Source organism: Phycomyces blakesleeanus (assembly GCF_001638985.1).
Source record: "Phycomyces blakesleeanus NRRL 1555(-) unplaced genomic scaffold PHYBLscaffold_1, whole genome shotgun sequence".
Classification (NCBI taxonomy): domain Eukaryota; kingdom Fungi; phylum Mucoromycota; class Mucoromycetes; order Mucorales; family Phycomycetaceae; genus Phycomyces; species Phycomyces blakesleeanus.
In genome coordinates, this window is record NW_017265134.1 from 24,693 (window position 1) to 39,267 (window position 14,575).

Sequence of the window (14,575 nt, forward strand, 5' to 3'; positions counted from 1 at the left end):
ATTACGAGCCTTTTGTGAATCACGACCATTCTTTGATGTTGACATTGAATGTGGATTGGTTTCAACCGTTCGAGGGTCGTACACATGCAAGTGGGGCCTTGTACCTGTCAATGAACAACCTGCCTAGGGAAGAAAGAATGAAGCCAGAAAACATTATCCTTGTCGGTGTCATGCCTGGTCCAAAGGAAGCGAAGATCGACCAGATGAACAACTTCTTGGAACCTCTGGTAGACGAGCTGGTAGAGTTATATGGCAGCATAACTATGAAAACTCCAGAGTTCCCCAATGGTACTAGTATCCGCGCTGCTCTTATGTGTGTTGCTTGCGACATACCTGCTGCAAGAAAGACTGCTGGATTTACAGGATTTGCAAGTACAAACGCCTGTCACATATGCAAGCGTCATTTCACTGTTGTTGCTGGAACAAGTAAGATCAATTATTCTGGATTCGATCATGAGAACTGGGTCTCCCGAACAAAAGAGGAAAATGCAACCGAAGCTGAGATGTGGTTCTGCGCAGAATCTGATGCAGAGAGAGCTGTTTTGGAGAAGCAGCATGGCACCCGTTTTTCCGAGTTGCATCGCCTACACTACTTTGATCCCGTCCGATGCACAATTGTTGATCCCATGCACAATTTGTTTCTTGGGACAGCAAAGCGTATGATCAGTGTTTGGAAAGACCTGAGGTATCTCCCAACTGCTGTTCTCGTCCGTATGCAACGTCTTGCCGATGGTATTCTTGTTCCTCCTGGGTATGCCATTTTATCAACAAAGATCGAATCTGGTTTCCCGTATATGAAGGCAGACGAGTGGCAATCGTGGTGTCTGATTTATTCGTTGGTGGTACTAAAAGACGCTTTGCCTGAAGACGACTACAAAAACTGGACTCTCTTTGTAAAAGCATGCCGAAAGTTGACCGGTCCTTCAGTCACATATTCAGAAATTGACAGCGCACACCAGCTCCTTGGAGAATTTGGAAAAGAGTGTGAGACTCTTTATGGAGAGAGCAGCATCACGCCAAATATGCACTTGCATATGCACTTGCGTGAGTCAATGCTTAATTTTGGTCCGGTATACGCATTCTGGCTGTATAGCTTCGAGAGATACAACGGCAAGTTGAAGAACATCAAGACGAACCGTCGCAATGGTCTTGAGGTCACCTTCATGAGAGTCTTCCTGGAGAAAGCATTCATTGGTAGCTTTCTTCGAGCGTATTCTACCAATCTTTCATCACCACTGATAGAGTTCCTTGAGGGGGTTGCCCAAGTAAAATCAAATTCCGACAGCTCTTCTCCCTTGAATTTGGATGCTGGCCACCCTCCTGCGTTGCCATTTAGCTTAGCAATGTTCCAGCAAGCTGCTACAAATCCATGGTACAATGTCACCGGAAGTGAGGCCTTGCCCCCGACCACATTGCCAATCAAGTTGCAGCCTTTGACTATGATGAAGGATGATCACTATCAGTGGTTATTTGAATTCTATGTCAAGGCTTACCGGAGTACAAGTGTTTCCTTCTGTGTGGTAGGGAGAATCCCAATTGGTGAGGATGTATTTGTGAACAATCGGATTCAAAAGGTGAAGAAGATTTCGTTGCTGGGGCAAGAGTACTGCAGTGGTGAAAAGAAGAAGCGCGGGTCTTTTGTGAGGGTATTGTTTCTTGAGAGAACAAATGACGATGTATCTGAATTCCCTGGTCAAATAGAGTATTTATTTACTCATACCATCAAGATCGGTGGAGTCAAAAGAGTGTCAACGTTCGCATTCATTAAATGGTTTCCCGCCTACCATTCAAGTAGTCATCAGCCATTAGCTGATCAAGGTCTGCAGTTGTGGGACAAGGGATTTATGGAAGAAGATGCTTCGTGCATTGTTCCAGTGCATCGTCTGCATTTGTGCTTTGCGTTGACTACGCATAAAATGCAGAGTGGGACGCAAAAGCACCTGGTTATTCCACTGCCTAGAAAAGTAGTCACATAAAAAAATAAATAACAACTATTTAGGTTACCAGTATAAATAATTATAATAGAAGTTTTTTTGACTGTAAAAAGGTTTAGCTTTATTTATCTCTGTATTCTTATTTAGTTTTAACATTACTTCTTTATTAAGTATTTAAAAGAGCAATAGTAAATTATATTACCAGTTTTTTTTAACTATTAACAAATAGTAAAAACCATTATTTATTTCTCTTGCTTTTATCAATAATATAAAAGACAAAAAAACTTGTATATTTAATACCCGACATTTACCATTTTCTTTGCCTTTATTACATATTCTTGCTAATATCGGTATTATAATTTCCAATAAAAAAAAACGAGGATAAAACAATCAGGGTTATATAATTAAATAATTGCTTTGTATATATATTTTTTTTATTAATTGGCTTTAAAATAAAATAAAATAAAATAAAATAAAATAAATAATTTATTATTTTGATTTTTGATTTTGTCTTTTTCTTTTTCCTTTTATTTATATATTAATTGCTTCTCATCTTGACAATACTGCCTGATTATATTTTACCACTTCACCCCACATCATTCAACACAATCAATAAAAATCATTAAAGTACTATATGCACTTTGTAAACAAAATAACGATTTATTGTTGGCGTGTGTGAATCCAAGCAGCAACACGTGCCTTTTTCTCATTCGATAACTCGGTGTTTCTCAAAATAATTGGATAGACAGAATTGCCAATGACGTCTGGTCCCTTGTTAGCAAGTCTCTGTTTCTTCAAAACAGTAAAGTATTCATCCACCTGCATTATAATATAAATACTTTTGAGTTAGAAGTATTAAAAAAAATAACTTTTATCATGAGAGCCTTACCAAGAGATGTCTATTTCTAGGAGTATATCTAGTTTTATTTTTCTCCTCATCTGACTCAATATCAGACAACATGTCATAGTCCAGAAGGTCAACGACAGTCTCACCAAACTTAGACTCAAGGTTTGCCTTGTCAGCTAAGTGAATTGCCTTGTAGTCTGCAAGAATCTGAAAAAAAAAGTTAAAATAGTTTACACAAAAACTGTTGACTATACTTACGTTTCTCTTTCTGGACCGGCGTCGAGAAATCCGATTTTGTTGAGCTATCTTTTCTGGCAAAGCTTTTGCCCTTTGAAGCATATACGAAATATGTCTTTGGGTTTTCTCTTCCACAACTGCAGACGAAACAGACTTTACTTCAGCTTGCTGATGTGTGTAGCTCTGCACTACATCAGCAATGGGACGGTTGGATGTCGAGAAGGCGCCCTCATTGACTGTCAATGGCATTGTTGCCAGAACTGCTCGTGTTTGAGAACGGATCAATCTCTGCAAAATATAATGTAAGTAACTTTGCAATATTCTATTACTAGTATATATCCTACCGAAACCGTTGGAAGGCGGTACTTTATATATTCTCCTGTAGTAAGAGCCTGACCGATGGGACTATGGTTCGAATTGTTATTCTGGCCATTGGTTGCTCCCATGTTGTGGTAGACCTTCTCCAGAAGTGAATGAGATTCATTCAGTCGGGTGCTCATGGTGGACAAAGTGGACAGGACAGTACCATCTAGCTCTGCGCTAACTGTCAAGCTGGGAAGAATTTCCCGTTGTCTTGTGCTTGCTGCTGTCCCAGCGGTTTGTTGAACAGACTTTTTTGTAGTCGTCTTTTTCGTTTTTTTGGATTGCTGCGTATTAGAAGACATGAATTGAGATATTTAAGGCTAATGAAAGAAATGGAAACAATGTGAATACTTTAATAATTAGAGTCGGGTTTCTTTAAAATAATAAAATAAATCAAAACATACGTAAAGGTGGAAAGTAAGGCACCAAAAGATTATTTTTCTGATGATGCTCTTTATAGCATTTTGCTCTCTATATTATACTTTTCTTTATAAGCCGACTTGGAAAGGCATTTGTAATAGCTTACATCCATTACAAAGATGTGAGAGATTATGGTTTAGTACGTAATGTCTTGTCTCAATCGGGATGGGTTGAATGACTTTCAATTTGCTCCATTGATTCTATCAGTTTCTCAGGGTCAACGGTCATAAAATTATAATTTTGAATTTCCCCCGTTTTTTTTTTTAATTTTTTCTTTCTTCTTCTTTACTTCTTTCTTAATGTCTAACATGGTAAGCATCAACTCACATCAAAGTTTCAAGACCTAATCATCTTGTTGTTTTTATTCTAGCATGATACACTATGCTTTAAACCACCAAGTCCTTCTTAACTGCCTCAAAAATAATGATAAAAAGGTAATAAAAATATACTTGAATATTTATTCACGATTTATGTATTAATTATTCTGCTTAGATTTTTCTGGCCCGTTAACAAAGACATATACCTTGGGAGGGTTTACAAAATGGTATGTTGTATAAGTATTAACGTGCACCTTCAAGATACAACTTGTATTTATTATTTTTCTTATGTATACCATACACTCTATAGTCACTGGTCTTTATCTCGGTCCTCTTTTTTTGATTATACACCGACTCTTATTCTCTACAGACAGACAAGTAAGTAAATAATCATTCTACTTCTTTGTATGTAATTCTAATGAAAAGAAATTATTTTATAGATAATATCTCCATTTCCCGCATGCTGCATCTTCTATTGTATTGAATAATTGGTAAGCAAAAAATAGTCTGATACTCTTTATTTCATTCTAATAAAAGATTATATTTTATAGACAATGTCATTGTATTTTGTGTTTGTCAACTCTTCTGTTTTCTGAACTGTCTGGTAAGCAAACCATAGTCTTATTTACTTTGCATCGTATTAACAAAAGTTATTATTTTTATAGACAATATTACTATAATTGAGACATTTAACTAAAACGTTGATATATCTATCTTTATGTTAAAGACATCCATCTGTTCTCGTGTTTAACTTTATTGTAAGTACATTCATATTTTTTAAATAATCTGTCGCTCTCAAATAAATATACCTAGAACATTCTTTCTAATCCACCCTATAATTATTTTTTATAAAAGTAAACAAACAGGCCAAGAAGGCGTGCCGCAGCAAGCAATGGAATACAGTAGGGGTCGATTGCACCAGGGGTGGACCAATGGATGTTCGAAAGGAATAACATAGTATCCACTAAAATAAATGACGGCATCGAGTGTGATGTTTCTACCCAATTGCAACAGAAGACGATTAGTGATGTAGACGAATAGAAACAGCTAGAAACAATAAGAAAATTTTTTCAAACCAATAAAAACCTTTAAAATGACCCATAAACCTCTAAATCTTGACTAAATCTTGACCAAATCTTGACCAAATCTCTTCTTTAACAACCCATATATAGTAATAAAAAGATGTTGAATGTTATGTGCTGTATTTAAAAAAAACCCCAAAACCAATATAAAATGAAAAATCTGCGGTCTGATAAAAGTGCGTCTATATTTTCACGACCAAAATATATCACATAAAAGTATATCACACTTTTTCTTTTTGCGTTCCTAAAATTCAGTATACTAATTGTATTCATTTAGCTCACGAATTTTAAAAAATTGGCATCATAAATTCCGATCGAATTCATGCTGAATTTTATTCATTCAGACAGTATTTGGTCAAGATTTAGTATACTGAATTGGCCCTCCTTTTGCAGTGACAATTGTATAAGATCACTTGCTTGACTCTTCAAGTTGGTCCAATAAATATCTTTTCTCTTTAAGGCATGTAGTATAGCTTCTACACCAAAATGACCTTTCAAATGTTCTTCAACTAATAACTTATTCCTTTTATTTTCTGTGGGAGGAGTAAAGTACTCACCACTCAAGATGTCTGTTAGCAGTTCTATAGTGACAGCACCATTTCTCATGATGGATCTAACCACACTATCCCCACCCAGTTCATATGATAATGTTTCAGTCTCTTCAGACAAATGTTACAACACATCAGGGAGCACATTCGAAACATCAGGCAAATGAACAATCTTAAAGTCATACTGTAAAATTGTGTCCATCCATGTGATCATCATCAGATTCACAACATGTTGGGTGTGAAGATATGTCAATGCCTTGTGATCCATGTACAAGGTAAAGTGAGAACCATAGACATACTTGTGAAAACGCTTGAGTGCAAATACTAACGCTAGTAATTCTCTTTTGGTCGCAGAATATTTTCTTTCACTTTGGGATAAGCTCTTAGCCACAAAAGAAATATATTTTTTTCTTGCCATCCTTGACTTGATACAACACTGCACCAATACTAGTAAGAGATGCATCACAGCTGATACTAAAAGGAGAGTTCATATCTGGGTACAACAACACCAGATCACTCAAAAGTGCTTTTTTCAAGTTGTTAAATGCAGTTTGATGCTTATCTGTCCATAAATGGGTAATCGACTTTTCATTTCTCAATGAATCTAGTGGCAACATAATGGAAGATACATTCAGAATCAACGTTCTAAAATAGTTGATCAACGCACAATAACTTTGGATATCTTTACTCGACTTTGGTTGAGGAAATTCAAGAACATTAACAAGTTTTCTGCGGTCCATTGTAATCCCTTCAGGTGAAATATGAAAACCAAGCAAATAAATTTCTTTCTGAAAGAAATGACATTTTTTCGGATTCAACTTCAAATTGACCCTTGTTAATCTCTCAATGACTTGCTTCAAGTGTTCCTTGTGTTCCTCGAACGTTTTGCTTACGCAAACAATGTCATCCACAAAAAACTATACAAAAGATAGTCCTTCCAAAGCTATACTCATAGTTCTTTGAAATTGTAAACTGACATGCTTTATACCAAACACTGTACCAATAGGTTTGTACTGTACACCACGCCATGTGAAACTAAGTTTGTGTGTGTCCTTTGGGTTCAACCTCAAAGAATTAAACGCAGATTTCAAATCCAGAGTGGAATAAATATTTGCACCCTTTAAATCTTCAAACAATTCACCAATTAATGGCAGGGGCATACAATCTATTGACTTCAACAGACAATTGATTAACCGGGAATCATGACACATACGATATCCAGTAATTTCTCCTTTACCATTCGTCTTCTTGACAACAGTCAAAGGCGTATTCCATTGTGTGTTTGCAGATGCTCTTTCAATTATACCATTGTCCAGCCATTCTTTTACCTGTTTATCCACCACACTTTGCATCTTATATGGAATAGAATATGGGCTTTGGAAGGCTGTAGCATTTTCTGGTGTGTCCAAACACACAACATGTTCAGGTATAGTACAAAACGAAGCCTTTGGAATATCTTGATTGTCCTTAATGAACGGTCTGTTATAATCCACCGCGTCTTTAAGTATCTTCTTTTTTTATCTGATGGAGAGTTTGAATTTTGAAAATCCATTGAGGTAGTGACAAGTTTTACTTTTGGTAAATTCAATTAGAATTGTATTTGTTTATATCAATCAGAAATATTTTTTCTTGTACTTTTAAGATCTTTTAATGATATATATTTATTATTTTTATTATTATCTCTGAGTATTCAAGTTTCTAAAATATGAAGGGTTCTCACTTCTATATTCATCTATCAACCTCACAGCATTTGCGAGTACTTTTTTTATAAGATCTGTCTTTATTTGATCTAAGCCAGGAATTGTCTTCAAAGTTTGAAGATCTTCAAAGCTGTGATGCATTGTTGCAGAATAAGCTGCAATTTCGTCAAAGACATATACACCTCTATCTTCAGCAGTACCTCCACTCTCTAATTCCTGCTCTACTTCTTTCTCAACTTCGTTCTCGTTTGCATTTACAGCGTCTTGTTGGTTCAATACCACTCCTGCTATCTCCCGTTGCTCGATGAAGCTGAATTTTGCCTCACAGTAATGCTTCAACAAATGTGAATGCTTGCATGGGATCTGGCAGGTCAGAAAGTTCAGACAGGTGCAGCTTTGTATCAAGTCATTTGATATATTGACAGTATACCACTTATCTTCTGTTACAAAAGATCTTATTTGCCACTCATCATTATAATCATCCATGCTGTTACCAGTCTCACCCAAAGGGTTGAGAATCATGGAAGGGAGCATGTCATTTTGGATTTTTGAAGCAACAAAAGAATTTCTTGCTAACTCATTATCAATGGGACCCATCTTACCATTGTTGAAGTGAATACGCTCAACCTCTTGTTCAAAATAGAACTCCACATCATTTGTCAAGATAAAAATCAGTCGATCCAATCTTCTGATGCGTGTACGACCAAAGTAGATTGTTTTGAGTTGATTGTGCCATGATTCTACATAGTTGTTTGTTACATATCTCTGATGTTGTTGGCTAATGTACGGGCACCTCCATCTTTGTAACAATTCTTCGTTCTCGGTCCATTTCTTCTCAAAATATTTCAAAAACTGAGGTTGCTCCTGAACTATCCGTTTAAAATCTTCAATTGCTCTTAGGAACATGTCTTCGTTGGACTCAATAAGAATGTGTCTCAGATAGTTCTTCAGTGCAGTCTTATAATTCCCAAGTTGTTCTGATGTATAAGAGGCATTAAGTTTAATCTTGTTGTCAAGGTTGTGCTATCAAGCGCGAAGAACATGAAAATCACAATAGTGAATTGTAGCATGAGATAATACTTCTTTGATTGCATTAACCTCCATAATGCTACAGTCAATGGTGATATTTATTGGTACAAAGCTGCTCTTAATGCGAAGGTGGTCAAGCCAAAGTTTGATGGGTATGGCTGTCTGGTTGTTTGTCACCATGTATGCAACAAGGAATCCCTTTCCTGTTTGAGAATGGCGAGTGACCAAAGTATATAATACTTCGTCGCTTCTGGACGAAATGGAATGGGCGGTATCGAGACAAAAAGATTGCGAGATTCTCATGATTGAAACTTGCATTGGTAATTGAAATCCAAAGGCAAATTGTTTTTTACCGTCATTATAAACAGAAAGATTGATTTCAAAAATGCAATAGTTTTGTTCTGCTAGCTTTACATTTAACCAGATGGAAATAAATGCATTTTCATCAGAAGCAAACATATATAACAAAGTAGTCATCTATTTTATATACGAGTATTTATTTGATATATAAATATTAATTTAATACAAAAGCTCTGTTATATTCATTGACAAACCTTTCTCATTCTGTTGTAAATTTCTTCATAATTAGGCTTTCTAACGCCAACTCCCCAACTATCAATCTGTCTAAGAACTGAAATTCTTGTACTTCTACAGCTGCTGCCACTTTTCAACTGATCTTCAATAATCTTTATGGCTTCAGAAGGCAAAGGAAGAGTTCTGACTTCGTCCCAGTCTCCAGGAACATGGTTTACATGTGCCCTTGTTTGGCAAAATGTAACAACATTGGGGTTGTTGAGATGCTGTATGATTTTTAAGGCAGCTGTACAAGAGCATGCCTTCGTATCTTTCTGGGCAAGACGTAATTGGCGGTTTGTTATATATTGGCCAGCACAGTGGCATTTTTTAGTCTCTCCAAAAACTAAACCTTTTCCAGAATATTTATGCTTTTTATTCCATTTTGTTGAGCATAAGACATTGATTCGCTCCAGACACTTTTCCCATTCACTAGCTTTTACTAATATTGCCAAATTCAAAGGAAGCATCTTGATTCCTTCCAAAGGCAAGTTGATCAAGACTTGTTGAATGGTGGAAATATCATAAATAGTGTTGTTTATATTGTTGTTAAACATAAATGAAGTTTATTTTTAAGAAAGAGGGAAGTGATTATTTGGTGAAAAAAGAATGCCATGTGTAAGATGCAAAAGCCACTGTCTGTCATTAAAGTTAGAAAGCCACAGAACTAAATTAAATACTAATTCAAACTCTCCGTAGGATAAAATAAGGAGATACTATATCTTTCTATCTTTTATGATTCCCAGTGGATTTGACCAATTTTGGCTGTGTTATAGCTTTGGAAGAACAACCCAGATCGAAAACGACACCATAAACAAGAAAAAAAATTGTTGTTTACAGTGTTAAGTAGGTAACATGCCTTCTGCCAGAATTGAACTGGCGACCTTCTGCTTACTAGGCAGACGCTCTGCCAACTGAGCCAAGAAGGCACTGCTCTTTCGCTTAAGCATTTTATTTGCCTGGTTCCAAAATTTTATTTTTGACGAATCCACATATAAAGTGTATCCATCCATCAACATCTTTACGCAAAACGATCCATCCATCACGAAAAACGTACCTCCCATTGCCAAAAGTAGTGCAGTCCTTGTCCTTGGTATCCCAGCTGTCAGCAAAAAATTTTTCAGCTCAATCAGACAACATCACGCCATCTGCATTCTCAATCCCAATGGCCAATTTGCAAATCGGCAACATGCAGGGATTGCCAACCGAGCTTACCTCATTCCTGACAACATTGCAGGCACAAATCATGAATGTGCAAAACAGAACCGACCAGTTGGAGCGACTTGCAGCAGAGAATGCAAGACTAACTACTGAATTAGATCATGCTAGAACAACAATTGCTAATCTGCAGAAGCAATTAGGATCTCAGAGTGCACCTGAAAAAAACTTTTCAGAAATTTCACTTTCGAACCCAGCCGGCGCAGTAGGTGCTCCTGACAAAAACAAAGAACCAGGTCTGGAAGCCTCCACTTGGGCTACTAAAGCCAGTGTTTCTCTTCCTGTAACTGCCCCAAAAATGTCTACTGTTCCCTCTGCTCGCCGTATTGCAGCTTCTGTTCGTATGTTTGCTCTTCCCTCTGGTCCTTCAGGTTATGAATATGTTTATATTCCAAGATCAAGACGCCTTAAGCACAAAGAAGTCCGTTCCTCTCTCCGCACTCTTGGTGTGGATTCTTCTCGACTTTTGGACATTAACTTCCCAGCCAGAGGTGTCATTGGCATCCTTGTTCATGTCCAGTATGCTGATACATTTAAGGCCAAACTGACAACTGCTTCTGTTGAGATTTTGGACGCATTTGATCCACTTGATCCTGATAATGTTGCTGATCCCAAGTATGCATCTCTGTCCACTCATGAACTTGCCAACACTGCTGCCATGCTTCACCATGATAGATGTCTCCAAGCCCTACAGTTCTTGCGCCCACACGTTGCTATCCCAGTTGGTCACTTCTTTTGTGAGGAAGGGTGGATCAGTGAAGATGAAATACCAACACGTACTACTCTTACCAATGCTACTGGCGGGTCTTTGTTCAAACGTCAGCGCAGCTCATCAGTCACTATGTCTGAATGAGTAATCTCAATATCGGATTATGGAATGCCAATGGCCTGCAACCCAGAGCCATTCAAGATACCCTTCAACACTGTCAGTCCTTACATATGCTCTTCATTACAGAAACATGGCTTCTCTCTCCCTCACATCTTCCCACATCATGGTCACAAATTCACTTGTATGGGTCTCCTGTAGCTGGCACCTATAGGGGCTCTATGGGTGTTTCTGTTCTCATATCACCTCACTGTCCTTATGCCGTCACTCAAATACCTATGCCCTCCAAATATGCTCTGGCTGTCAAAATTGGCTCACTCAGAATTGTATGCTTATATCTTCCACCAAATATGCCCACTCATGATGTCCTACATGTACTCTCTTCCATTCCTTTAACACATGATACCATTCTTTGTGGTGACTTCAATGCAAGACTTGGCTCTGTTACTGGTGACTATGCATCAAATTCTCGTGGACTGGCATTATGTTCTTGGATAGAAGAGAGATCTCTATCAGTTGTAAATGCAGATCTTGCACCTTGCATACCAACATATATTTCTTTCCGCAACAACTATGAAATCAGCAGTATTATTGACCTCTTTATAACTAATATGCCACTCATCAATCCTTCTCTTCATATTGCTACTGACTTGTCTCTTGGATCAGATCATCGCCTTTTATCACTTTCCTTTACCTATGATCTACAGCACTCTACCAATATGCCACCACCATTACGCAAGACATGGAACCTCTCACGCCTCAATGAACCTGATGTCCATGCTCTTTATGCTCATACCTTCAATCAAAACTCGACCTCCCTCCTTTCCACCTTGCAAGACATTGTACAGAATCCACCACTCACTAGACCCAACATTGATGCTATCACTGATGAGTTCAATTTACTCATTTATGACTCATTAAATAGCTCAATTGGACATCGACCCTCTCGCCCAAATCATTGGAAATCCTTCTGGAATGTAGCTTTGCAAACAGCAGCAGATCGTCGTAACCAATGTTACAAAAAATGGCGCCTAGCAATAGGTATTGACAAAGTTGTTTGGTGGACTAAACACAAGCATGCACAGGCCGAATTCCGATCTCAGGTTCAGCAAGCAAAACGTCAGTCTTGGCATGTCTTTTGTCAGTCTATGGAACGTGACTTCAGCAAAGCAACATCAAAGATAAAGCAGTTAAAACGCCGTAGACAGCCGCAACATACTTTCCAGCACGATGATGGACCAGCCGTAGCAGCAGCAACAATGTGTGACTATTTGGCAACAGTATATAGTGGACATATACTTCCAGCAACCCGACCACCAGCACCAATGACCACTTGTAACAGTGTGCCTTTTGCCTCTGATGACTCTCCCTTTACCTCACCAATTGTAGAGGAATTCATGCAATTTATGCCTAACTGCAAGGCACCAGGACCAGACCATATCAGAGCTGAAATGCTAAAACCTGTAAAAACACATGTCTCACCCATTCTTACTTTATTATTTACAGTTTGCTGGCAATGGTCATATGTTCCAAGTTTGTGGCGCCAAGCCCAGGTCTTCCCAATCTTCAAGAAGGGTAGTCCAACTGACCCGGCAAACTACAGACCAATCTCCTTGACCTCTGTACTGCGTAAGCTTTTTGAGATGTGTATAGCCCCCCAGTTGCACAAGTACTCTCCTCCTTTGGATGTGGCTCAAGGTGGTTTTCGTCCTCACCGTGGTGCTTTGGATCAAGCTCTCTGTCTCCATGATCTGATGAAAGCCTATTATCACCGTCATAAGCACTACCCTGTTGTTGCATTTCTGGATATCAAGGCTGCCTATGATACAGTGGATCGACGAATCATCTGGCATGCTTTACAAAAACGTTGCACTCCACCGGCACTTTTGGGTCTCTTGGTTAACATGTTTGACAATGTCTCTATCTGTGTCCTTTTGGGTAACTTTTCTTCACACTCGTTCTCACCTGCCACTGGGGTTCTCCAAGGTTCTGTCCTCAGTCCACATCTGTATTCAATATATATCAACTCCCTGCCCCCATTGCTCCGCACAGTTGCTCACTCACAAACTACAACCCATGTTCCATCACCCTCTCCTACCTCATTGGATGCATATAATGCTCTTCTTGCTCCTTCAGGTGTAGATGGCTTTGGACATATTCATTTCTCAACACCCATCAATTCTCTGCTCTTTGCCGACGATGTAGCTATTTTTGGTTCTCTTTCAGACGTTCAGGCCATGCTAGACCTTGCTGCAGACCACTCTTTTACTCTTGGATATCGATGGAGCCCCACCAAATGTGAAGTTATATATCCCAAAACACGTGCAAGCTCGCCAGTTTCTCTTCTTTTATATGGTCAAGTTCTCCCTGCCACTGACCTGTTTATTTATCTGGGTGTTCCTTTTGCCAATAAGGGTATTTCTTCCAAGTCCATTGCCACTCATAGACGTTCTGGTACACTTGCTACAATGGCAACCCTAAACTCTGTTGGTGCTTGTCGTTCTGGTTTTTCTCTGCTGCTCAGTTCACGATTGTATAAGACCTTTGTCCGCCCAAAGTTTGAATATGGTTTGGCAATCTCCACTCTACTGAAGCAAGATATCAAAGTGCTGGAGTCCATTCAAGATAAGTGTCTTCGCATGATTGTTGGGGGGCATGCCACGTCCTCTACAATTGTGTTAAAGCACATCTGCAATCTGCCAAGTATGAAGTTTCGTGCCGATGCTCTTATGGCCAAGTTCTGTATAAGATCACGCTTTTTGCCAGCCCAGTGCCTTCTGTCTCTTTTGCACCGTCATCATACCGTCTATTCTTCACTTGTCTCCTTGGGAAAAACCCATCTTCTGTCCAATCTCCCTCCAACACTCAAACTTCGAAGCCCTAGTGCTGTAAAAAATCATTTTGAAAGCATTAGAGAAGCTGGATTTGCAACCTTTCTCCAGTCTAATACGCAAGTTCTCATTCAAGCATGCCGCCCAGTTCTTGGAGTTGATCCAATCTTGTTTTTGCCAGCCTCACGTGTGGAACGTAGCCGTTTGATTCGTTGGAGAATGGGGTGGTTACCAGGCAAACCAAAGGAATGTCCTTGTGGATCAGATCACACCTCACGCCGCCATTTGTTGGATTGCCCACTTGTTCCTATGGCACTATTTGAACAGTTGCCTCAACCTGACCAAGATCAGATACACAGAATTGATTTTGCCATCACATCCTTGCCTTTGTCATCTCAAGAACCGCGACCTGCTTACTGGATACCACTGCTGACTATTCTCTGGCACATAGATGTTATATGTAATCCTGATGGTGACTATTCACATGAGACTGAACATGGTGCTCTTTGGATATAATTTAGACTTTTTCTTTTCTTTCATAGCTCTTCACTTTTCATTGTTCTTTACTCCCTTTATCTCTCTTCTTTCTCTTTTGTCCTTTGCTGTCTGAAAAGTTCTTTGTTCTGCAATTCTGTCTCCTCCCTTTCACT

General features: G+C 38.7%; 5 protein-coding genes and 1 non-coding gene across 6 annotated transcripts; 3 read left to right on the forward strand and 3 right to left on the reverse strand.

Annotated features, from left to right (window-relative positions):
- Positions 1-311: 311 nt before the first annotated feature.
- Positions 312-1,194, forward strand: PHYBLDRAFT_74144 (hypothetical protein; the record flags this gene model as incomplete). Its single annotated transcript, XM_018442988.1, has 1 exon — positions 312-1,194. A coding segment is annotated over one exon (883 nt), but the record flags the coding sequence as incomplete, so codon positions are not given.
- A 1,400-nt stretch (positions 1,195-2,594) lies between these two features.
- On the reverse strand, positions 2,595-3,683 carry PHYBLDRAFT_160919 (hypothetical protein; the record flags this gene model as incomplete). Its single annotated transcript, XM_018434306.1, has 4 exons — positions 2,595-2,753; positions 2,824-2,988; positions 3,040-3,306; positions 3,363-3,683. 4 exons carry the CDS (start codon positions 3,681-3,683, stop codon positions 2,595-2,597), a joined length of 912 nt encoding a protein of 303 aa, XP_018298308.1.
- Positions 3,684-3,947: 264 nt separating this feature from the next.
- PHYBLDRAFT_160920 (hypothetical protein) lies at positions 3,948-5,071 on the forward strand (the record flags this gene model as incomplete). The annotated part of the gene is made up of 5 exons (XM_018434307.1): positions 3,948-4,017; positions 4,294-4,345; positions 4,429-4,496; positions 4,670-4,722; positions 4,985-5,071. 5 exons carry the CDS (start codon positions 3,948-3,950, stop codon positions 5,069-5,071), a joined length of 330 nt encoding a protein of 109 aa, XP_018298309.1.
- A 2,353-nt stretch (positions 5,072-7,424) lies between these two features.
- PHYBLDRAFT_160921 (hypothetical protein) lies at positions 7,425-10,000 on the reverse strand (the record flags this gene model as incomplete). Its single annotated transcript, XM_018434308.1, has 4 exons — positions 7,425-8,471; positions 8,529-8,954; positions 9,032-9,552; positions 9,946-10,000. The coding sequence occupies 4 exons, from the start codon at positions 9,998-10,000 to the stop codon at positions 7,425-7,427; spliced, it is 2,049 nt and encodes a 682-aa protein (XP_018298310.1).
- PHYBLDRAFT_t27 lies at positions 9,907-9,979 on the reverse strand. Its single transcript has one exon. It is a non-coding gene; the product is annotated as a tRNA-Thr (tRNA).
- Positions 10,001-13,562: 3,562 nt separating the features above from the next.
- On the forward strand, positions 13,563-14,441 carry PHYBLDRAFT_73886 (hypothetical protein; the record flags this gene model as incomplete). Its single annotated transcript, XM_018442938.1, has 1 exon — positions 13,563-14,441. One exon carries the CDS (start codon positions 13,563-13,565, stop codon positions 14,439-14,441), a length of 879 nt encoding a protein of 292 aa, XP_018298311.1.
- Positions 14,442-14,575: the final 134 nt, after the last annotated feature.